Raw genomic sequence first — 24,611 nt, 5'->3', positions numbered from 1 at the left:
ACCTGACACAATGGTAACTGGGATCCTCAGTGTGCCGCTGGGCCTCCTCTGGGAGCAGGGCTGCCGCCTTTCACCTCCTGCTGTCTATAAACAGAAGATCCTGGGTGATTCCCACATGGAGGGGGCTCTGTGGGCATCCCTGCAGAGCAGGGAGCAGGCAGCTCGAGTGGAACACCGCCATTGCCGGGTGCTCCTGGAAGACCCTCTGTTGTTACTGAGGGCGTTTAGAACACGCGGGGCTGGGGCGGTATGTCTGAATTTGGGACCTGTTCTATGAACACGAGAGGAGCCGACGCAGGCACCTCTGCAAACGCCGCGCTCCGTTCCAGGCAGGTTCCGCCGACTACCTTCGTGTGCAGCCACTGCCACCAGAGCGCTTCAGCGACAGAAACACCCCGGCTCTGCCCGGCTGCGCCCGGCTGCCCGCTCCCTGCCTGAGCCAGCTCTGCCGCGCTGCCCTCTGTCAGTCCCGGCTCTGCCCGGCTCTCCCCTCTCTGCCTGCGCCAGCGCTGCCCTCAGCCAGCCCCGGCTCTACCCCTCTGCCCCCTCCCGACCTACGTCACCGCCGCCCCGGGGCCCGCTCCCTGCTGCCCGCCCCGGGCCAGCCCCCACCGCCCCGCCCAGTCCCGAGCCCCGCCCCCTCTCCGGTTCCCCATCCCCATTGGCTCCTCTCCGATGAGGCCCCAGCCTCGCCTCCGGCCCCGCTCCTCCCCAAAGGCGCGGGGATCCCGCGGAACGGTTGCGGTGGTGCCGCGGGGCGCTCCGGGCTTTTAGCGGCAGCGCCCTTTCCGGTAAGACAGACGGCCCCCTCGGAGGGCCGGGATTGGCTCCGGTGCATCACGTGAACTCTCAACATCCGGCGACGGCGCGTGGTCTTCCGGGCTGTGCCGCTGCGCGGGCACGTCTGGAGCACGGCGGGGCGAAGGGGTCGCGGGGCGGCTCCGGGGCTGCGCTCCCGCCTCGGCCTGGCCGCACGCTGCCTTGCCGCTGCCTTCCGCGGGCACCGAGCGGCTGCGGGACCCCACAGCCCGCGCTCTCGGTCCGGCACTGCGCCGCCCACGGGGAAAAGGGCCCTGTGAGGGCGCCGGCGTTCTCCGGACGGGCTCGGAGCTGTCCCTCGCTCCGCGCTTCCTTCTCCCCGCAGCGTTTCCCCCCCCCGGGAGATGGGATCGCCGTCTGGGTTAAGCCTGCCCGCGGTGGCATAGCACTGCGCCTTGCCTAGGTTCTCCGTGCCGGTCCTGTGCGTGTTGCTGAGGTTACCCCCGTTCTCCCCAGCACGTTTTTGTGGCTTCCCGTTTGCCAGCAAGCATGGAGTTTGCGGAGCTAATCAAGACTCCCCGAGCGGACAACGTGGTCCTGCACCGTCCGTTCTACCAGGCGGTGGAGGGGACTCTGTGTTTGACTGGCCATCACCTCATCTTTTCTTCGCGGCGTCATGATAATGCTGAGGAGCTGTGGTTGCTGCACTCCAACATTGATTCTATTGAAAAGAGGTATGACTGCGCGTTTCCCTGCCTAATCGTTTGTGTCTTGGGGTTGAAAAGTGGTTGTCAGGACTGGCTTGCACCTTGGCTGTCTGAAATCGAGGTGTAGAGGGGAAAAAAGGACGATCAGAGCACAGGGCAGAATACTGGCATGGGCAGTTACTTAATTAATACTTATTTTTGAGTATTGTTGTTTGACAGAGGTTTTTTTGGTCACATACAGAGTCAGAATTTTTATGCTTAAACACCTTTGTCAACAGTTCTCTGTGTTAATTGTTTAGTGGATTTCATCAGTAGATCTTGAAACACTTTATAAAGATGCATCTTCAGCACTGTTCAACGGAGGTGGAAGCTGAGGCACTGATGAAGTGATTTCCTTGGGTCACTCACCACAGCTGATAGCTGAAGTGGACTCCTGACTTTCTCAGCCCCAGATCAGCCTCCTGCTGCTAAACAGCATCATCCCCTTATTTCTCCAACTGCTCATGGAAATCAGTAATGCTTGAACAGCTATTCCTCGTGGGGACAATGTGGGGGCACTGAGTTGTAGCTGCAGCACTCTGTTCTTTTTCTTGCCCATCCTCTTTTCTTGCAGGCACTTACGGATTCTTCTTACCATCACTTCTGCCTGCTTTACATGTACTGTTGCCCCATTGTGCTTATGTTGTTGAGTAGCAGTCACACCCCACCCAGTTACTGTCTTCTGCTTCCTTGTCTTGGTCCTTTTTCCAGTTTCATAGAATCACAGAATAGTTTGAGTTGGAAGAGACTTCATCCAGTTCCAACCCCCTGCCATGGGCAGGGACACCTTCCACTAGACCAGGTTGCTCCAAGCCCTGTCCAGCCTGGCCTTGAGCACTGCCAGGGATGGGGAAAAATCAAGCAGCATCAGTTAAAAATATTAGGTTGCCCCAGAATCTGAGAATGGATGAAGTACTGGGTGCTGATTAAACTTGTTCCAGTGTTCCTGATATCTCGGTGCGTTTCTGAGAAATGCTGCATCTTGGCCTGAGGGAGGAGAGAAACAGAGCCGTGGAAGCCTTGGGAAATCTGTTCCTATCTAGCACTGCTCAGTCATCAGCGTGGTTTGGCCTCATCCTGCTTCCTGCTGGTATTAAACCAGTTGTAGCTGTTTTGAAAATTATTATGGCCAAGCTTTTCTTTTGTTTTTATTTTTGTATGAGCTTAGTTGCAGTAAGTTAATACCAAATAAGCAGATAACACTTGTAAGTTATGGTGAAGGAGCAGCACACTGCTTTCTCAGTATGTGATTTATAATAGGGTTAGCTACATCTGCAGATGCTCACAGCCCTTATTACCAGCCCTGGTTTCTAGAAGGTTTCTAGAGTACATATCCCCCTCCTTGAGAGGAGCATTGTGTGTAACCGCAATGAAGCTTTCCCATATAAAAGGATTAGAATATATTCTTGGTGCTGGGGAGGGTAAAATAACAAGACTCTTAAACCAGTAAAGGTTGTAGAGTGGTCCAGTTTGGCACTACTTTCAGGTTCTTAGCGCACAACAACTGTGATGTTGTGCCAGATTCGTAAAAATACCTTCTCCCACTTTCACATTATGAGTGTCTTGTACAAAACAATGTTTTCCCTGATTATCAGATGGTCATCAAACTGCTTCTTAAATGTTTGTAGCTTTTTAAACAGCTTAAATATGACCTATAGGGTTTATTGAGGGGTAGAACAGTCTCTAGTGATTTCCCATAGTGGTTTTGCTTGAACAAAACACAGCCCTGTTGATGTGTTGTAGCTTCACTGTGTTATTTCCTTGGAGATGTGTTAAACAGCACTGAAGCAAGGGCAAGCCATATACAGACTGGCTCTGCTAGTGTTGCAGAACCCTTCTGTCAAAAGGCCTATAGTTCTTCCTTCAGCACTACTGAAATTATAATTGGTTCTGCATGTTAACCTTTGCCTGCACAGAAACCTTTCAGCTGTAATAACAATTCCAAAATAAATTACAGGCATCTTCTGTAGTACAGGTGAAGCAACCCATAGCTTAGCAACAGGTCTCTTGGAGCGTGCACAGCTCTGCCTTTGGCTGTGCTGAGGGTCAGGCCACAAAGGGCTGAAACTTGGTCCTTCAGGTCTTGCCTGCTTTTACCTCTTGCCTGACCCTGGCTGCTGCAAGCACTGCTGTGATGTCTGAGAGACTCTGGTCCTTTTCCTCAATTCACTGCTTTCTGAACTAAAATCTACATCCTTCCTGTGAATGCTGGTAGCTAGTTAATGTAAACAAAACACTGATGCTTGGGCATCATCCTTTCTTGTTTGTAAGGATGACTGATGAGAACATCTGTAAGCTGTGTTTGCTGTGTAACATAGAGCTTTTTCTGGGTTAACTTGTGTTGTAACCAGCAGTGGTAAGACCTTAACGTCTCTGAGGTCTCCATGGTACTGCAGATATGAGAAACCAGATTTTCTTGTTAAAGACATCGGAGTGTAATGTAGCCAGACTGAAATGTTATTTTGAACATTAAACTAAACTCAGATGTTTTTAGCAATCCTCGGAGTTTCAGTGCGTTACTTTAATGAAACTGGAAACTACCAGCTGAAGCTTACAGTACTACCAGAAAATACCTGAACATACCTTTTCTCTTTCATCTTTTAAAGAAAAGCTGTTAGGAAAACCTCTCTTTATCTCATAATACTTACACTTCCACTCACTGCTGCATCAAAGGATGGAATTTCCCCCCTCAAAAAAACTTGCAAATACCAAATAAAGAGGTGGGTTTATTTGCTTATTTTTTGAAAGGTTATATTGCAGGCAAATTAGTACTAATGGAATTTTGTCTTGTAGACACATGTTGTAGGAAGAGCTGTAATACCTTGTCTTACCTTAGATGATCCTGTTCTCAGGAGGTATTTTCTTTGTGTCTTGCTGTAGGTTTGTGGGCTCATTGGGTACCATTGTTATAAAATGCAAAGATCTGCGGATTATTCAGCTGGATATACCTGGAATGGAGGAGTGTTTAAACATTGCAAGCTCTATTGAGGTAAGAATTCATAATAATAAATAACACCTGGGTTCTCAGATCCTGGTCTGACCTCAACCTTAACAGTGTAGCACAGGCTGAAGAGAGTCCAGAGAAGGGCCACAAGCACTGGGCAGCTGTATGAGTAAAGGTTGAGAGAGCTGGGTTTGTTCAGCCTGGAGAACAGAAGGCTCAGGGGAGACCGTATCCCAGTGTTCCAGTGTTTAAAAGGTGGCTACAAGGAAGATGGATACTCTCTTTTTACAAGGAGTCACATGGAAAAGATATGGGGTGATGAGCAAAAGTTACTCCTGAGGAGATTCCATTTGGACAAAAGTGGACAATTTTTCATAATGGGAACAATCAGCCATTGGAATAATCTCCCCAGGAAGTGGTGGACTGCCCAACACTGGACATATCTAAGATCCAGCTTGACAGGGTGCTGGGCCATCTTGTCTAGCTCATGTTGGACCAGGTGATCCCTGAGATTTCTTCCAACATGGAATTCTATTGTCATGGTTTAAGCCCAGCTGGCAACTAAGTACCACACAGTCACTCACTCACTTCTCACCCAATCCCCAGTGGGATCGGGAGGAGAACTGGGAAAAGGTAAAACCCATAGGTTGAGATAAGAAGAGTTTACTAATTGAAATACAAGTAAAATTTAATAATAATAATAGGAAATACATAGAGAAAGGAATAAACAACTGATGCACTGTACAATTGCTCACTACCTGCTGATTGATGCCTAGCTCATTCCTGAGCAGTGATTGGCCCCTTCCAGCCAACTCTCCTCATTTTCTAAACTGAGCATGATGCTCTGTGATATAGAATATCCCTTTGGCTAGTTCGGGTCAGGTGTTCTGTCTCTGGTTCCATCAGTTTTCTTGTGCCCCTCCTCACTGACAGAGCATGAGAGACTGAAAAGTCCTTGATCAGGGTAGATGCTACCCAGCAACAACTAAAACATTGGTGTGTTATCAGCCTTATTCCCAGAATAAAGCTAAAACACAGTGCTACACCAGCTACTAGGAAGAAAATTAACTCTATCCCATCTGAAACCAGGGCATCTATGATTATATGAACATTTTTTCCAGTTAGGAAGGTTTTCACTGATATTCTGGAAGCAAAATGAGAAAACAGCACGAAACACCCCATAAACAAACAGTCCCCCCAAAAGCCTCAACCTTACTTTTCTTGATCAAACATTTTGCTATAACATTTGGGAAAATGAAGCTCAGCTTCATTATGCTGGAGTGTGAGGATGCAAATCCAGATCAGACCAGTTGAGTTTCATGTGTCTCAAACAACATTAAGTGACTTCTCGAGTTTAAGCTCTGTTAGCAATCAGGTAAATGCCATCTAGGATGTGTACCGTTAGTTGTACTTGTTCAGTTTACATCTTTCTTATCCTTTAGGGTGTTGTTAAATAGTGAAGCCTACAGAAATTATATCTGTACAGATCCCCAATTGCATTTAGATTGTTATAACCTGCTTTTGTTTGTGCTACTGAGTTTTATGTGTTTTAAAGTACCTTCCTGGTAATTAAGCTTAGTGGCTGTGTTTAAGTTTGCATCACCGAAATTAGAGGAAAATACTATTTGATGCATGTTGGTTTTTTGGGTTTTTGGGTTTTTTTGTTTGTTTGGGTTTTTTTGGTTTTTTTTTTTTTGTTTTGTTTGGTTTTTTTTTTTTTTTGTTTTTTTTTTTTTTTTTTTTTTTAAATAAAATAGCAGATTGAATGAATTAAGTACCTGTTTAATTCTCTTCCCTGGACAGGCGCTTTCCACCCTGGACTCTGTCACTCTCATGTATCCCTTCTTCTACCGGCCCATGTTTGAAATCATTGAAGATGGCTGGCGCTCTTTTCTGCCTGACCAAGAATTTGAGCTTCTCAGTTCAGTAGTAAGTTTTATCTTAAGGGTATGCATAGGCACTAGGATATGCTTGTGCAAGTAGTGTGTGAAGTTTTTCACCTGATAGTGTCTGAACTGGAAATCCTGCATGGTAAAAACAGCTGTCTGGTGTTTGGGTGAAATTTGTGTTGTTCAAATACTCTGTAAACATTGGACGTTTCTGTTTATGTGCTAAATATTCCGATTTAGCACTTGTGTTTCACCTTGTACAAATGGAGTTTTGAGGCCTGTTTTAAAGTTCCAACCTTCATGTCCTCCCAGGTAAATGTTTTTGTCCTTGGGGGATGACCCTCCTTATTGTAAGAACAAATTTAAGACCTCTGGCCTGGGTTTGTTGTACTTAGCTTTCATCCCACTCTGCTTCAGATGCAGTCTTTGTCAACCCCTTAATTGATATGAAGCTAAGGATTTCTTGGCTTTCTAGGAAGATGCCTAATTTGAAACACTCTCAGCTCTGCTTGGTGCTGGGGAAATACTAGGAGGGTTTAGAAAGGAGGAAATTTCCAGTCCTATTCTTCTAGGTGCTGCGAGCACTTGTTGGTATTACTTTGTTACCTGTAGGGTAGGAATTGTCCTTCTGGCATTGCCTGTTCCATCTATTATTCAAACTTTCATTCTAGGATGCTGAATTTGGTGTAGTGGGAACTGACTCTGTAGGAGCCAATCTGTTTTATTAGTGCTTTGGGTTAGCATCTTTGTGTTCCAGGTCTTCGTTTCACATTAAATATGTGCACTTGCTGCATCATCTTAGGTTTCTGAGACCACATCCATTAGTACAGCATCAAAGAACATCAATTTTTCCTTTTCTTTTATCTGCAACCCAGCTAGTCTGCAGCATTTATCATTTCCTGTTCATGACTAATAACTGAGTAACATGATTAGCTTGACCAGATTCATATGATGAGATCACTAGAAAATTAAAGGAATTGAGAGATGTTTCTATTTTTGGCTCATAATTAGAGTACTTTCACATGGCCTATCTTCACCTGCTGTCAAAAGACATACAAACTGACCTGTTAAAATAGCTAGCACCACAGTTTCAGCTTTAATTTCAGCCAGGGAAGTCAAATGTGATCAGTGTATCCTGATCTAGAAGCAGCAGATGCTTTCCCAGCTCAGCAGAGGAAGCTTGCAGGTGTTTCAATGAGAATCAAAAGGCCAGAAGCTGGAGTGCTATCTGGTAAGAAGGGAGGAGTGTGAGAGCAGGATTGAAGGCACCAGAAGGAAATCCTTCAGAGCTCAAGGGAAGATGCGGAGATGGTTCTGCTTCTGTTTGTGTTTTGTTTTCTGTGTGTTCCTGAAATAGATTTTAGATTTTAGGGATCCAGTCACTTCTGATGGCTGCATTTACCAGCATGATACCAGTGCTAGCATGGCTTAAAAATGCATTGGCAGCTTATTTGTAAATGTCTTGGCTTTCTCGATATACACTCCTTGGAAGGCTTACATTTAAAAACCTGATTGTTCTACAGCTCTATGTTTCAAGGGCAATAATTTTAAAATATGTGTGTCTAATGGATGTTGATGAATTCCTGCCTTTTAACCCAAACTTCAGATGTAACTCCCTTTTTAACAAAATGGTGACAACAGCCATCATAGAAAGGTTTGGGTTGGAAGGGACCTTAAAGCTCATCCAGTTCCAACCCCTTGCCACAGACTGGGACACCTTGCACTAGAGCAGGTTGGTCAAAGCCCTGTCCAACCTGGCCTTGAACACTGCCAGGGATGGGGCATGTTCAAATGATTTATGTTTCCTGAGCAACAGATAAATGTATTGTTGACCAAATGTTTCTTCTTCTGTAATTAAACTGTCGTACGTGACAAGCTAGAACAAGTAAATGGTTGATTTATCTTTTTTCTCCCATAAGTCAGATGGGTAGAGTACAGAAGGTTACTTCCCTCTCCATTAAATCATCCATCTGGATCTGTTATTCCTTACCTTCCCCAGTGTGGTAGCAACTTCTTAAAAACTGCGTTTCAGCCAAACTGCAGCTGTAGTAGTGCATTAATTCCAATTTGTCTGCTACAGAAGAGTTATTTTTAAACTGACACATTCTATAATGACAAACTATAAAAGTTAAAATTAAAAAAAGTTCAGTAGTACCTTAAAAATCAAACAATATTATGTTATACTTTATTATAATAATTTATATGTTTATGCCTTGTGTTACCTAAAGGGAGCTTACAGGAAAGCTCGAGAGGGACTTATTATAAGAGTAAGTAGTGATAGACAAGGAGGAATGGCTTTAATCTGACAGAGGGGAGATTTAGGTGAGATCTTAGGAAGTTGTTCCCTGTGAGGGTGGTGAGGCCCTGGCACAGGTACATCAGATCTGGATTTATTATTGGTGTGTCAGCTCTTCCCAGACAGTTCAGCTCAGCTGTGCTTTACTGCAGTGGAGCTTCTTAAGAAAGGCTGAGCTTTCTGGTTTGGGGCTGAGCTTGCAATGGTGTGAATAGCCCATATTCTGCTTCTATAAGACAAGCATCAGTCTTTGCTTGCATCTGTTGTTGTGTTTTCTGTCCACGCACAATCTGTTGCTAACAGGTCTTGTTGCCTTCTGCCTGTTCCTTGGGAATAGCCTCTCTCATTGCTGCTCTGCAGGAGCCTTCAAGGTCTCTGGTTTCCCAGCTCTTCTTTTGAGGCTTACTAGTAAAGCTTGAATTGTTTCACACTGTTTTATGCAAAATGACCTCTCCTTGCAATTTTGACTTTTAGAAGGAAGTATAACTGTTGGTTTAGCCTTTCAGTAACATTTGAAAGTCAATGTCTGTAAACAAGTACTAGGACAAGAAAAGCAGAAATGTAAGAATTTTGCACTGTGTTTAAGAAAATACTTCAGGCTACTTTTTTTTTTCTTTGAAGCCCTCTCTCCTTTCTACTCAGCCCCAATTCTTTGCTGCTTCCAGCCTTAACTGGAATTAACTTTTTATGATCCCTTAAAGTACAGATTTCTTTCTGGGAGAAGTAAATGTTAACTGTGTGCTTAGAGTTTCCCACAACATACTGGTGATATCTGAAGATGAGGTCCACCTCTTTTGCTTCACTGCAGTCGTTACTGCTTCCCATATCTGCATCTATGCTGCTTGTAGCTGGATTGCTGTTGCCTTGCTCTTCCAGTTAGTAACGGCAATTTTTGCTTTCAAGTTGCAAGGCAAACCCTCAAGCAAAAGCCAAGAAGTGACTTGGACTATCAGGTTTTACTATCACCTGATGTGTCTTGTAGTGTATTTTAGCAGTCTGAAGCTGGCAAAGGTTAACTGGGTCTCTGCAAAAGTAGCTGTGGTACAGAAGATAAATGGTGCTGATTGTTGCTGTGCTTTTCCTCCTTCCTATGTAACAGTAACCTATCCCTTGGAGACATAAGTCATCTGTCCTGTAGTTATAAATGATGAGGAGGATAGGTTATGGGCAGAATTAAATTACCAAAGTGGGAATAAATCATGACAATACTCTTCCATTCACAGAATGGTTTGGGTTGGAAGAGACCTTAACTATCATCCAGTTCCAACCCCCTGCCATGGGCAGGGACACCTTCCACTAGACCAGGTTGCTCAAAGCCCTGTCCAGCCTGGCCTTGAGCACTGCCAGGGATGGGGCAGCCACAGCTTCTCTGGGCAACCTGTGCCAGGGCCTCAGCACCCTCATAGGGAAGAACTTCTTCCTTATATTTAACCTGAATCTTCCTCTGTCAGTTTAAAGCCATTCCCCCTTGTTCTGTCTGTACAGGCCCTTATCAAAAGCTCCTCTCCAGATTCCTTGTTGGCCCCTTTTAAGCGCTGGAAGCTGCTCTAAGGTCCCCCTGGATTTTTCTTTTTTCCGGGCAGAACAACCCCATCTCTCTCCAAAGCAGAGGTGCTCCAGCCCTATTACTATCTTTATGGCCTTCTCTGGACCCACTCTAACAGGTTCATGTCCTTCTTGTATTGGAGGCCCTAGAGCTGGATGCAAGACTGCAGGTGGGATCTCACAAGAATTTCTTCTTATGCTATCTTTCTTATGCTGTCTTCTTACCGTTGGCTGTCAGTGTCTCAAAAAGCATACCACAGAGTTGTGATTTTTGCCTTCTCTACCTCCTATGTAGCAGTGAGGTATTTTTCAGTTCTATATCCATGCATTTTTTTTCCATTGTAAAAAATTTGCGCACAATTGTATGAAATTTGCTGTAATTTATCATAAACACCCTAAAAAGCTATAAAAAACATTATTGGTGAATTAAAAGTATGAGCTTTTAATATAGGACCAATCGGCCTCCCTTATGTGATCCAGAACTACTTTCATCTCCAGCTATGACATGGTTGCCAAAGGCAAGTTAACTTTGCATCTGGGCGAACCTCTGCTTTTTATAAAATATAGATGTTCAGGGAAGCTGTTTTGAGTCTTTTGAATAATTAAATAAACTTACAACAGGGACAGTGCAAAACTGCCTGGATAGGCTCCTGAACAGAGGCAGCAACTTATGTTCTGGCTGGATGGCCGCACGCAAAGACTTGTGGTCAATGGTGCAATGTCTGGCTGGAGACCAGTAACGAGTGGTGTCCCTCAGGGATCGGTGTTGGGACCGGTCTTGTTCAACATCTTTGTCGGTGACATGGACAGTGGGATTGAGTGCACCCTCAGCAAGTTTGCCGATGACACCAAGCTGTGTGGTTCAGTTGGTACACCGGAGGGAAGGGATGCCATCCAGAGGGACCTTGACACGCTTGTGAGGTGGGCAGATGCCAGCCTTATGAAGTTTAACCATGCCAAGTGCAAGGTCCTACACCTGGGTCGGAGCAATCTCAGGCACAGCTACAGGTTGGGCAGAGAAGAGATTCAGAGCAGCCCTGCAGAGAAGGACTTGGGGGTGTTGGTCGATGAGAAAATGAACATGAGCCGGCTTCAGTGTGAGCTCGCAGCCCAGAAAGCCAACCGTATCCTGGGCTGTATCAAAAGGAGTGTGACCAGCAGGTCGAAGGAGGTGATCCTGCCCCTCTACTCCGCTCTTGTGAGACCTCACTTGGAGTATTGTGTGCAGTTCTGGTGTCCTCAACATAAACAGGACATGGAACTGTTGGAACAAGGCCAGAGGAGGGCCACGAGGATGATCAGGGAAGTGGAGCACCTCCTGTATGAAGACAGGCTGAGAAAGTTGGGGCTGTTCAGCCTGGAGAAGAGAAGGCTGCGTGGAGACCTCCTAGCAGCCTTCCAGTATCTGAAGGGGGCCTACAAGGATGCTGGGGATGGACTATTCATTAGGGACTGTAGTGACAGGACAAGGGGTAATGGGTTCAAACTTAAACAGGGGAAGTTTAGATTGGATCTAAGGAAGAAATTCTTTACTGAGAGGGTGGTGAGGCACTGGAATGGGTTGCCCAAGGAAGTTGTGAATGCTGTGTCCTTGGCAGTTTTCAAGGCCAGGTTGGATGAGGCCTTGGGTGACATGGTTTAGTGTGAGGAGCCCATGGCAGGGGTGTTGGAACTAGATGATCTTAAGGTCCTTTCCAACCCTAACTATTCTGTGTTTCTTGATGACTGTAATGCACACAGCGTGTACCTTTCTCAGCATCTTTTTCTTAGACTGCCACGAAAAGGTACACTTTTGTTGTCTCCGGTGCCACACATCCCATGTGTTTCATCTACTGATGATGGAAGTGTTGTGAATTGGATCAGCTTGTCCATCTGATGGAAGGACTTCACTGCCAGCAGACCTTCTCAAATTGATCCTAGTTCTCCAATGGGCCAGTGACCAAGTCATTTTTCTGTAACTGGGTACCAGTTAGGAGCTGTAAGGCAAGAGGTTGTAAGCCTTTAGATGAAAGAAAATAGAAGGTGTCATGGTTTAGTGTGAGGAGCCCATGGCAGGGGTGTTGGAACTAGATGATCTTAAGGTCCTTTCCAACCCTAACTATTCTATGATTCTATGATTAAGGTACACCTGTATTTGTGATCAAGCTGTGTAATTAATGCCTGCTAAACCAACCTTCCTGAATTCATGTGGGATTTTGTGTATTCCATTACTGCATAATTTAATTGCTGTGCTCTTCTCTTACTTTCTGTGATACTTGCTTTATCTCCCTGCTTTTTTATCTACCTGAAACTTTCTTTGAACACAAATGAGCAGAGTTTTTTATGATAACTGACATCTCTGCCTGCTGCAGTGGCATGTAAATGTTTTCTGGTCTGTACCAAAAACACTTCAGTTGAGGAGTGAGTTAAGGTCTTGTTTACTCTATCACACTTGTGTCATGTTAGAGCACAGGAACTAAGAGGAAAATAACTCAACTGTGTTGAAAATAGCTGCCTGTTCCCTCTTCAAAAGATCTTTTATGTTTCCGTTAAGCTTCATTGTTCTGCAGCTTTTATAGGTAAATTTGACTGCTATTCTGCTGCTACTTTTAAGAATTTAATGCTGCTGTTAAAATCAAAACATGTTGTAGAGGCTTCTGGGTCATTTTCCTCACCAAAGCTTCTGCTAACAGGTTCTGTTTGCCTTAAGAAATACCAGATAAGGATGCACTGACTGATACAGCCCAGCCAAGCCACTGTCCTGCTATCAAGGACCATGAGCCATGTTCCCTGCCAAACTTTAGGCAAGGTTTTGCTGTGTGATATGCTCCCCTGGGAAAAATATATGCCTGTGGCCATCTGATGTACTTGAATGATGTCCTTAATGCAGGAGGCAGTGGTGTGGTACCAGCGCAGAAGCAACAAGCCCTCCATGAAGGCTGAGCCTGTCTGAGGATGCAAGTTAGAGAGGCTCTTCCAGCCTGTACTTCAGTGAGGAGTGCCCATCAGTGAGGCTGCTAATTGACCTCTAGTTTTGCCTGAGATGGGGCAAAGTCTTATGTCTGACCCTGGGTATCAAGTAGCCTGAGTTCTCATACCAAGTGCCTCTGAGGGTGCAGGGTGCCAATATTCACTTCTTCCACGAGTGTTAGACTGTTGGAAATTGAAAAATTGTAGTAGAGTTTATGATGAGACCTTTGTACTTAGATGCTGTGCTTGGTTCCAGGAGGTGCTTTTGGATGAAGAGCCGGTATGCTTTACTTAAAGCGGAGCCCACAGAAAAGAACCAAGCTAGAAATGTTAAACTGAAATTTTAACCTCTAGGCAGCTTCAATCATCTGGAATTTGTGGACATTCTTGCCTTTTTTGGCTATCTTTGTCTTGTGGATAGTGTTACCAACTCTGCTTTCAGCACAGGTAGAGGTTTGAGCCCATGTTACCCCAATCTAAATTTGCTGATGTGGCAATACATTTTTGTTCTGGGTTCTCTGAGAGACAGACATACCATGTTCTTAATTCCTATGAGATTGAAGCTATCTGCAAATGCAGTTATGTTGTAGTATGTACTGCAGACATGCTGCCTGCTGTGTCTGAAAGAATTAAAAGCCACATCATGCATTTTGGACCATGTGGGCTTATTTGGTGCTGTTTGTTGAGGATGTGGATAAACCAGATGGGGAATGAGCCATTGTTCAACAAGTCCTGCACCTCCAGGAGCAGAGCCACCTGATAAATTCTTCCGTTGCTTTTGAGCTTCATCTGCACACTGGGTAATGAGCTTCTGAGAGCTGCTGCAACAAGATGATGTGATTGCAGGCAGCATCAGGAAGTGTGGGGAAAAATAATCACTCAACAGACTTATAAATGGATACTAAAAGGATTAGGCAGGAATATACCTTCTAATATTTATAATACAGCATCTGACAGATAGGGGATGAGTGCACTGCAGAGAGCGGGTGGGCTTCTTTGTTCTTGAATAGCATCTCTTTTGCCAGGTTTTTTGTTGGAGACAGGATAACGGTGCTGGGTTTGATCTGACCTATTAGGGTGGTTATGGTATTACAGGGGTTCCAGATTCCTGCATGAACAAACATGATTATGCCAGTAGTGACAATTGAGCTTTCATCTGTGGTGCAAGTGAATAGATGATAAACTCTGAACATGGAAGGTCCTATTTCCTAGTATGTTATGCTGTAATAACATTTCTCACCCAAAGTCTCTATGTTCCGATCTCTTTCAGACAGATGAATGGCGTCTAAGCTGCATCAATAAGGATTTCTCTGTCTGTCCATCCTACCCTCCAGTTGTCATTGTCCCCAAATCCATCGATGATGAAGCACTTTGGAAAGTTGCCATGTTCCGCCATGGCAGTCGCTTCCCAGTCCTCAGCTATTACCATAAGAAGAATGGGATGGTAAGCTGCATTTGAGTAATGGTTCTACCAGAAGGAAGTATGTGAATCTCTTTGTTTAATGGAAACAAACTTGTGCTCTAGACTTAATATAATTCATGAGATGTTCATTTGGTTTATTTTCCAAGTTACTAGGTGTTTGCAGGGAAAAAAACCTGGTTCTGGGTAATGGAATGAGTAATCTCCATCCTAGTAATAGCTCTTAATCCACTTGCTTATGGAGCGTATGTGGCATGAGCTTGCTCACAGCAGTAAGAGCAAGATGAGACTTGTAAAGCTACTGCTGGCACCCTTACTTGCTTCGTCTGCCAAGAGGCTTCATGCTGAAAGGATGGCAGAAACCACATTGTCCTGTTGCAGGGTGGTGGGCTGTCTCCTTCGTAATAGTCATGATGACAGCGAGTGTGCCCAGAGCCAGCACCGCTTCTGCTGTGTATCTGTCTGAGGCGTGATCAGTACAATCTGTTCCTGAGCCTCTCAGTATAACTTGTTTCAGGAGTAGCAAACTCTTGTTGTTGCAGAGACTTCACCACCTTCCGACAAGCCAAAATGTAATTGGGTGTCTGATACGCTATAATTAGGAAATGCACTTTATGAAATTGTTGAGTAATTCTGTGTGTCTTTTGCTGAGGTCACCAGTTCTGAGGATGTTAGGATGTCCAGCCTGCAGCTTATAAACTTGATCCACGCTTCTGAGTCAAATACTCTAATGTCTTCTCTCCTCCTGTTGCCAAGATTGTTAAGCTCTGAATTAGAAGACATCTAGTCTGTTCTAGCAGTACCTTTGTGGTTTTTTTGCTTTGCTTTAAAATCAGCCTTTCACCAATTTCATAAGTTGTGCTTTCTGCTTTTTCTCAGCCTGACTGAAAACCATTAAAGGAAGATTTGTTTGATTATCTTTCTGGATTGTGTACTTTGCAAGTTATGAGGAACGTAATAGAATTTGTCTAGAAGTGCTTGAACCTGTGACAGTAACGCTTCCATCCCTGCAAGGATTGCGCTTGAAAGAAAGGGATTCAGGGCAAGGGAGAACAGCAGCTGTAGGAAGAGCTAGAGGGATGTTTCTATGCAGTAGTCAGTGCAGATCATGGTGTTCACTTGTCTGTGTCCAGTCATGGTGGATTGAACTTGAAGCAGGTGGAAGTAGGAAGTGCAGTGGGGTGAGAGCTGCACTTGCTGGTTCAACTCCACAGAGAAGTGCTGGACATCCAGGAGGACCCCACTTGGATTTTACCTCTGAACTGATGGAGGAAGCTTTTTTTTAAGGTTGATCTATCTCACTCCTATAAGCATTGTTACAATGGCCTGAGTTGTAAAGGAAAACAGGAGCATGCTGTGTGAATTTCAGCAGTGAGCCTCTCTAGAGCCGTTCTCCATGCCTGGAGTGGAGACTTGGTGAGGTATTTCATCAGTTTGCAGTCTACATTTACAGACCCCTAAGAAATCCTCCGATGAAGGGGGTGCCCTTTGTATAGTGAGCTTAAATCTCTATTTTTGGCTTGGAACCCAATTGATCAATTTCTTTCAGTCTTAAGTCTCTCCAATGCCTGATTCATGGTTCTTTGTCTCTGCAGGTCATGATGCGAAGTAGCCAGCCTCTTACAGGTACGAATGGAAGACGGTGTAAAGAAGATGAGAAGCTTATTAATGCCACCCTACGGCCTGGCAAACGCGGCTACATCATTGATACCAGGCCCCTGAATGTTGCCCAGCAGGCCAGGGCCAAAGGAGGGGGTTTTGAACAAGAAGCGCACTATCCCCAGTGGAGGAGGATTCACAAATGTATTGAGAGGTGGGTGAAATCACGCAGTCTCGGCTTTGTAGGGTTATATTAACAGATCCATGCTAGTTTCATAAAGCATTTGCTTCTGTAAGAAGTGGCTCTGAATCCTGGTTCCTGTCAACAGGGTCACATTCTTTTTTTTTTGGCAAAATCAGGGTGTGTGGATGATAAAAGTATTTGGCTTCAGGAAGCTGTGTTTGGTTGCTTGCTCTGATCAGAGCCTGCTGCAGGTTTCAGACTTTTTCTCTGACCATCTGTAGCTGCATTCCAGCCTTCCTGTGTTCCACTTTGCAGTAATGCACAGGAATGAGCAAGTACCTTGGCAGGAAACTTCTGCAGGTGAGGGTTTGTTCTGTGGCAGTCACCTTCTTCTTATCCAGTAATTTTCTCTGGACGTCTAGTTTTGTTTAGTCATTTTGGGACAAGGTACTAAGTTAAATAGACTTTTAGTCCTGACCTTTCAGCTTCTCTTAAGCCTTAGTTCTGGTGGATCCTTCTACACAGTAATGCATTAATACCGCTGGAGCTGTTGGAAGGCCTAGTGTTGTAATGCCTTATGAAACAATTTGTTCTGAAAGGTAAGAGGCTGCTTATGTCCAAAGAGTAGTGTTTTGCTGGCAGCTAGTCACAGTGTGGCATTACCAGCAAGAGCAGGTTTGCTGAATGAGGCAATATGACTTCTGTGTAGGGTCAATTTGAAATAACTGCATAAAATTGTAGTGCTTTGTTTAGAGATCAGTTAAGCATGTTGTCCTGATTGCTATGTTACTGCTTACATTTTCAGTAATATTTTGCTTTTCCCGAAGGTTTAACATTCTGCAGGAAAGCCTCATCAAACTTGTGGAAGCTTGTAATGACCAGTCGCACAACATGGACCGCTGGCTCAGTAAACTGGAAGCATCCAACTGGCTGACTCACATCAAGGAGATACTAACTGCAGCTTGCCTAGCTGCTCAGTGTATTGATAGGTAAATCTTCAGAAAGCCTTGAGTTTCTCATTCACTCAATACAGATTGCTTGTTAAATACCCTTATTTCCACTTTAAATACTAGTAATGACCACCATGAACTGCCTTGTACCCATGCAAGATACTGTTTCATCATGACTAAAGAATGTTCCTCCAGTAAATCCTGCTTGCATTTTTAGGAGTACAAGCCTGAGGGAGGAAATCTTGACTAAACATATGAATATAGATAATCGAGTTAAGGAGTGTTCGTATGCCTGACGCAACCAGTCTAATTTAGTTAGTTTTATGGAAGGTTTTGGTTAGAATGTGCCCATCTGAAATGCTGTTTGGTAGCCTAGTAAAGTGAGAACACAGAGGGTTTGGTTTTTTAAAGTCGTCTGTTTTTAGCTGAAAGTTTCCAACACCTGATTTCTGGAGATGAAAACAATGGTGTGTCCTTGTTTTCCCCAGGAGTTAGCCCAGTACTTTTTCCTCTTGATTTTTTTTATCCTCATAGTCTTATATAAGCAATCCTGTTCATCCTTTGTAAGTGCTTTTGACCTGACGTTTCATTAATAAATACTGCTGACTTGGCTGTCTTGTCTTCAGACCTCAGGCTGGAGAGCAAAAGTTGTCAGGTGTCAGGGTTTCTGAGACCAAATGTAGGGCTCTAAATGTTGATTTCTTTGTGGCTCTGAGGGGAAAGCCCTTCTCAAAGTACAGGGAAAACCTAGCTTTTCATGCCTGCTAGGGAATGTGCTATACAGATACACAAATAGACTGAAATGTATCCTTAATGCAGTCCTGCTGTTTTACCAATAAAATAGGAGCTGCTGTGCTTTTTAAAAGCGCTGACAGTGCCTGTTTAGTTATTGACTCTGTCAGAAAAGGATTGCTCTTGATCAGTAGTTTTATCTGTAATTCTTTCCTGCATGTGGATAATGAAAGTTGTGTATAATGAGAAAGACTGATGATGAACTCATGTGGTTTCTTTGGGCGGTGGACAATTTCATCATTTTTGTTAACCTCAGCTTTGCTTTTTCTGTTTACCTGGAGCTATGGCAGGCTAGGTCAGTGCTGGTGCCTGGCCTGCCTCACTCAGAGCCTCGACATCATAGCTGAGCTGACAAGGATGGGTCAGTTATATTTGCTGCAGGGAGGGAATGACTGGGACAAATCTTGCAGTGTCTTAAAGGTCTGAAGCCTGAAAGATGAAAGGTGAAAACAGTGTTATTCTGGTGTGCTCCACTTCAAGGAGAGCATAGGCTTGCAGTTAGCCTTTGCAATTGGGCTTGGCTGCTAAGCAGCCTTTCTATCTACCACTGCCTGGGGGAGGAGATACGGTATATCTGAAGATTATTTATACCTTAAAGGCACTGGGTTTGTTTTAGACATAGGACTATAGACAAAGATGCTGCAATGCTTAAGGTATAGATTCTTAGGATTTTCACTTCAAAAAAGTGAATATCTGCAGGGTTACTTGCTTGGTATAAAGATCTTTCTTACCCATGCTTTGTTGCGTACCTTGGATCTCTGCACAAAAACAAATGCAATCTGCAGTTAATTTCCTTTCTAGATGTAAGGATGTTTGTGGAAACTGAGATATTGGGTCAAGGTTTGGGAAGAGTAAGAGGGATGAATGGCATTTAATGCCATCCAGTTCTTCCTTCCGGAGCATATGGATGAAAGTCTGATATTGTATCCAAATACAGCTTAGGATAGAGAAGAGGGGAGGGAATCAGTTGTCCTGGACTGTAGGGAGTGATGGAACATGGGGCCCTAGCAGTGCACAAAACCTTCCTGCTCCAAACTCTGAGCTCTTTTTGCTCTTCTCATTTTTCTGCTTCACTTGTGCTGGCTAGTGAGCAAGAAGCCTTTGAGCTTGTCTCTTTGACAAGCTTCCTTGCTCAGCAGACTAACTCTGCTGCCTTTCTGGAGACCAAGCTCTTACTTTTCTTTGTTTCTTTCTCCTGAGCTGGGTTGTTGGTTTACTTTTGTTTCAGTAAACCCCAGTTGAGACCCAAATTCAGTTAAGATTTGAGCAAGAATCTTGTAGTATTGTTTTGCACCTGAGGGATGATGTCTTCATTGCAATGCTTATGGGAAGATTTCAAAGTACTTAGCAAAACAATGACACAGGCAAATTTTGAGATGCATTTCCGTGCTATAACTCAAGGGCTTACCAATTCAAAACAGTGAGAACCACAAAACGGATCTTGCTGTGCCTCTTCTGTCAGCTTGGTAAAGGATCTTGATTTCCAGTATGCTTAGCAAGAAACTAAGTCTTAAGTGATCCAGAGCTCTGGTTAGTGTTGACGAAGATCTGGGTGGAGAAGGTAGTACAGTTCCATGCAGGGCAGGGAGTAAGTTTATGGGAAGGAAGACTTGGTAAAGAGCCAGCAAAACCTCAGCATTGTCAGGGTAGCAACACTGGTGTCTATGGGATGTAATGTCATCCATTGGGATGCATACGTCCTTGGGATGTGATGGGCTCACTCATTCTTTACCAGCTTTTTCTTTCCCAGGGAAGGTGCATCAGTGCTAGTCCATGGGACTGAAGGAACTGATTCGACACTCCAGGTAACTTCTCTGGCACAGATTATCTTGGATCCAAGATGCAGGACCATACGTGGCTTTGAATCTCTTGTTGTGAGGGAGTGGCTGCAGGTAAGACATGCCTATGGACACAAAGGCAATCTATTTCAATGATAGTTGTATTGAGAAATAGCTTGAGAGGCAGCAAACAGGTTGGGCCTTGTTGCAGCCTTGCTTAGTATGAATGGCTCTTTGTCCTAAGAGCAACATCATTAACTGAGTCATTTGCACTTTTGGCACTCCATGGGGCTGCTGCCTCTCATGATAATTCTTTGGTTTGGGGGAGCTGCCTGTTCTGCATGCTTAGGGTGAACAGCTCTTTCTTTTCTCTGTTCAGACTAAATCAAAAAAACCTTAGTACTCATTGTCCAAAGAAACTCAAAGACTCCTTATGCTTTTGCAGCTAATACTCTCAGCCTGGTGCTTTGAACCTACACCAGTTTGTTCTTGGTAAACTTCTCTGACCAAATACAGGGCTATTTACATAGCCTGAAACAGGCAGCGAAGTTGGTCATGGTTGCTAGCAGTCTGTTACCACATGATTGATGAAATCACCATTGTAGAAAAGAGGAGTAGTAGTATAGTTGCATGGACAGAACTAGTTTTGAAGTATTTTTGCTACATGTACTCACATCCCAGTACTTTGTCTGTGATGCTTTCTCTGATTCTTACATACAGGCTGGTCACCCTTTTCAGCAGCGCTGTGCCCAATCAGCCTATTCAAATAGCAAGCAGAAATGGGAGGCCCCAGTGTTTCTTCTCTTTTTGGACTGTGTGTGGCAAATTCTTCGTCAGTTCCCTTGCTCTTTTGAATTCAACGAACGGTTCCTCATTATGCTCTTTGAACATGCTTACGCTTCACAGTTTGGGACTTTCCTGGGAAACAACGAAAATGAAAGGTTGGTAAGGATGCTTGCTTTGAAGCCCTTAAATATTGGGCTGTATTGGACAAAAATAGGAAAGCTTCTTAGTCTGAAAAAGGGTGAGGGTGCTTGTGTGGTCTCCGTTAGCACAGGTGAGCTTCTTGTGTTGCAGTTATGTAGTCTGATGCAATATTAGAGAGCTTGTCCCTCTTACAAGTGTTTCGGTGTGACTAAAGAAATCTGTGGCTCAATGTCTTGTTGGAGACCAGTAACGAGTGGTGTCTGTCAGGAGCTGGTGTTGGAACTGATCCTATTAAACATCTTTGTCGGTGACATGGACAGTGGGATTGAGTGCGCCCTCAGCAAGTTTGCCGATGACACCAAGCTGTGTGGTTCGGTTGATACGCCGGAGGGAAGGGATGCCATTCAGAGGGACCTCGACACGCTTGTGAGGTGGGCTGATGCCAACCTGATGAAGTTTAACCATGCCAAGTGCAAGGTCCTACAGCTGGGTCGGAGCAATCCCAGGCACAGCTACAGGTTGGGCAGAGAAGAGATTCAGAGCAGCCCTGCAGAGAAGGACTTGGGGGTGTTGGTCGATGAGAAAATGAACATGAGCCGGCTTCAGTGTGCGCTCGCAGCCCAGAAAGCCAACGATATCCTGGGCTGCATCAAAAGGAGTGTGACCAGCAGGTCGAAGGAGGTGATCCTGCCCCTCTACTCCGCTCTCCTGAGACCTCACTTGGAGTATTGTGTGCAGTTCTGGTGTCCTCAACATAAAAAGGACATGGAACTGTTGGAACAAGGCCAGAGGAGGGCCACGAGGATGATCAGGGAAGTGGAGCACCTCCCGTATGAAGAGAGGCTGAGAAAGTTGGGGCTGTTCAGCCTGGAGAAGAGACGGCTGCGTGGAGACCTCATAGCAGCCTTGCAGTATCTGAAGGGGACTATAGGGATGCTGGGGAGGGAGTCTCCATCAGGGACTGTAGTGATAGGACAAGGGGTAATGGGTGTAAACTGAAACAGGCAAAGTTCAGGTTAGATATAAGAAGTTCTTTATTGTGAGAGTGGTGAGGCACTGGAATGGGTTGCCCAGAGAAGTGGTAAATGCCCCATCCCTGGTGGTGTTTAAGGCCAGGTTGGACAGAGCCTTGGGTGACATGATCTAGGATGAGGGATCCCTGCCCATGGCAGGGGGGTTGGAATTTGATGATCTTAAGGTCCTTTTCAACCGTAACTATTCTATGATTCTATGTTTCTATGGTCTGAAGACCATGTTCTATGGAACTGAAGACCACTGAATGAGTAGAAGGGAAAAACCAAACTGATATTACGGATATGAAGGCGATTTAAAACTCCCTATCAGCCTCTCTGCCCTTAAAATAATCTTTGCTGAGAAGAGACTCTTCTGTAGTCTGCAGGGCTGCTGAACTGGTCATCTGCAAAACCAAGTTAGACTTAAAGCCAGTAAGATGAAATGTGAAAGAGTATAGAATGTTACATGTAATAACCTGCCTGTCACATTTGAACATGTCAGCTTGTGATGACAGAAAATGTTTGAAGTCTGATATTAAAGTCTGATATTAAGCTTGTGCTGCCTGAAGCATTCACAGGGATGGTGAATCTCCTGCCTGGTGGCGGTTCAATTTGCTAGCGTAAGCAGAATGAGGTCTGCCAGAATCTGAGTATTAGAGACCGCTGTGTAACTCCCGGAGGTGGGTTTGACTCAGGGAAGCAGCGCTGCTTTCTCTCTGTGCTCTGATGCTTCCTGCCACCAGAGGGACCTCCTCAGACGTGCCCATTGCACAATTTCAGCAGTAACACTGCTTTAATATACTCAGAATTGCGCTACCATCCTTCCCTAATGCAGACCTATCACATCCCCCAGCTCTGTGGTTGAACACAGGAGTGTTCATCCTGTGGTTGAACACAGGAGTTCAACCCCTTTCCAAACCTGGCAGTTGAACCACTCTGGGGAGGTGACTGTTTCTTCATCTGGACAGAAGGCAGCTGACTTCCACCCAACTTATAAATGTTATTTCCCCATCCTTTTCCTCAAAACTAATTGTAATCAACCAGGTTGAGTAAATTGTTTTAGGTTTACACCCTGTGCCATGTTGGTGAGAGGTATTGAAGGGCTTAGCCTGAATTGCCTGGGCCAGTAGCACATGGAAAAGCTTGAGGCCTTCTAAGTCATCAGGGTTCTGACAAATGAGTCTTTACAGTACAGAAATGAAAGCTAACTTGTTCCTATGGGTTTGTTAGGTCTAAACTGAAGCTGCCACAAAAGACTATGTCACTGTGGTCCTGGGTGAACAGTTCTGAAGAGCTGATAAAATTCCAGAATCCTCTTTTTGAGGCTAACAGCCTTGTCATCTGGCCCTCCGTTGCCCCACAGAGCCTGCAGCTCTGGGAAGGTAAGCCAGGCTGGCTTTTTCTATTACAGGCAATATATATTTTGTGGCTACCTGTAAAGCTTCTTAAGAGTTTGTTCCTGTTGTCTCTGCTCTGTGCTTAGTCTGTCTCAACTGATGGAGGTCTTTGAAATCTGTCCTAAAGTAGTTTTGGCATGTGCCATCCCCAAAGGCATGATGCTTTTTCTTTCTGAGGTTTGGTGCATGCTACTCTTTGCCAGGGAACCTTACAAGTACCATTTTACAGTACAGTATTTCTGCAGTACCTAATCCATAAATGTTCTGCAGACCTCAGGCTTTTCTTCTATATCAACCGAGACTTTCCTTTCTCTGTTACTGGGCATGTTGGCCAGGATAATCTTTCTTCATCCCAGGTACAGAGAAACAAGCAGGCTGTCATGGCAGGGTGGAACCTCAATATGGATTGGTCTGATCAATATATGAGGAAAAAGAGAATGAAATAACCTCTTTTTTTTTTTTTTTTTTCTTTATTAAGCTTGCTTAATAGAACGGTGAACTTGGAGAGTATTTCTTGGTCAGTATTTGTAAATGCTATTTGGAGGGGAGGGTAAAATGCATAAACTGTATGTACATTATTTGGGAGCTGATGGAATATGAGTAATGATTCTTCCTTGTAACAGGGGAACCTTCTGACGTGCTATCTCTGGGCTTTCAGGTATCTTTCTTCGGTGGAACAGGCCTTCCAAGTTCCTGGATGAAGCCCATGAAGAAATGATCAACATCATAAAATACAACAAGCAACTTCAGGCAAAGGTTAATGCTTTGAGGAGGCAGATAGCAGAGATGGGAACAGATGATAGGATGTAGGAGAACCTGTGAGCTGGCAGGGCTTTGCCTCAGGTTTCTCCTTTCCAGTCCCCTTTATGTTAAAGACTAAACATGGAGAGTGCATGTGTTGCAGAGCCCTCTGGGTACAGCTGACCCTCAGTCCTCCCACTGCTGAAGCCTCCACTTCACACTATGTACCTCTCTGCTCTTCGGGAGGGCATTTTGTTTTGTTTACAGCAGACATACATGCCTGGACACAGTGTCCTCCTCTCTTGGCAGCTTTTGTGTCTCAATATTGTGTACAGTGTCAGCAGAAGCTGGAACTCTTACCTCCAACCGTGTGGACGACCAGGATGAGCCAAGAGACGGGATGTTTCAGATTTATTTTGGACTTATTCTGGTCTTGTTGAACTCTCTAAACGCTCAGCAGGATGAAAATACAAAGTTATGTATAGATAGGTGAAGGCGTTTTGTCTGAAAGCACCTTTTCTCTCCACGAGTAAGTAAGGCAGCTTAGTTCCTTAGTTTCCTAGAAAAACTAGAGAATGGTTCAATCTATCTACAGGTTCTGCCAGTCTATATGATACCCTCAGTAGCCTTCGCATCTAACACGTGAGGTTTTTGTGTTAGCATTGGCTTGGGAGCAGTAAGC

General features: G+C 44.7%; 1 protein-coding gene across 3 annotated transcripts; it reads left to right on the top strand.

The window, feature by feature from the left end:
- Positions 1 to 870: 870 nt before the first annotated feature.
- Positions 871 to 24,383, top strand: MTMR9 (myotubularin related protein 9). Of its 3 annotated transcripts, none has more exons than XM_080614900.1 (10): positions 871 to 1,493; positions 4,386 to 4,494; positions 6,253 to 6,378; positions 14,399 to 14,572; positions 16,144 to 16,361; positions 17,159 to 17,320; positions 19,824 to 19,965; positions 20,572 to 20,792; positions 23,022 to 23,173; positions 23,847 to 24,383. In XM_080614900.1, exons 1-10 carry the CDS (start codon positions 1,309 to 1,311, stop codon positions 23,996 to 23,998), a joined length of 1,641 nt encoding a protein of 546 aa, XP_080471026.1. In that variant the 5' UTR covers positions 871 to 1,308; the 3' UTR covers positions 23,999 to 24,383. The 3 variants fall into 3 exon arrangements, with proteins under 3 accessions (XP_080471026.1, XP_080471025.1, XP_080471027.1); XM_080614899.1 differs by having other exon boundaries at positions 19,809 to 19,965; XM_080614901.1 differs by lacking the exons at positions 23,022 to 23,173; positions 23,847 to 24,383 and adding an exon at positions 21,046 to 21,239 and having other exon boundaries at positions 19,809 to 19,965.
- The last annotated feature ends 228 nt before the right edge of the window (positions 24,384 to 24,611 follow it).

Source organism: Psittacula echo (genome assembly GCF_963264785.1).
Source record: "Psittacula echo genome assembly, chromosome: 4".
Lineage (NCBI taxonomy): Eukaryota > Metazoa > Chordata > Aves > Psittaciformes > Psittacidae > Psittacula > Psittacula echo.
The sequence above is the reverse complement of the archived record's forward strand: the minus strand, read 5'-3'. Positions and strand labels throughout refer to the sequence as shown.

What these genes read in the sequence shown, in the direction of transcription:
- MTMR9 (XM_080614899.1), top strand. Translation starts at nt 1,309, where the DNA reads ATGGAGTTTGCGGAGCTAATCAAGACTCCCCGAGCGGACAACGTGGTC. An exon ending in ATTGATTCTATTGAAAAGAG is followed by an intron (nt 1,494 to 4,385) that starts GTATGACTGCGC and finishes GTCTTGCTGTAG; the next exon opens with GTTTGTGGGCTCATTGGGTA. An exon ending in GCTGCTCAGTGTATTGATAG is followed by an intron (nt 17,321 to 19,808) that starts GTAAATCTTCAG and finishes ATTCTTTACCAG; the next exon opens with CTTTTTCTTTCCCAGGGAAG.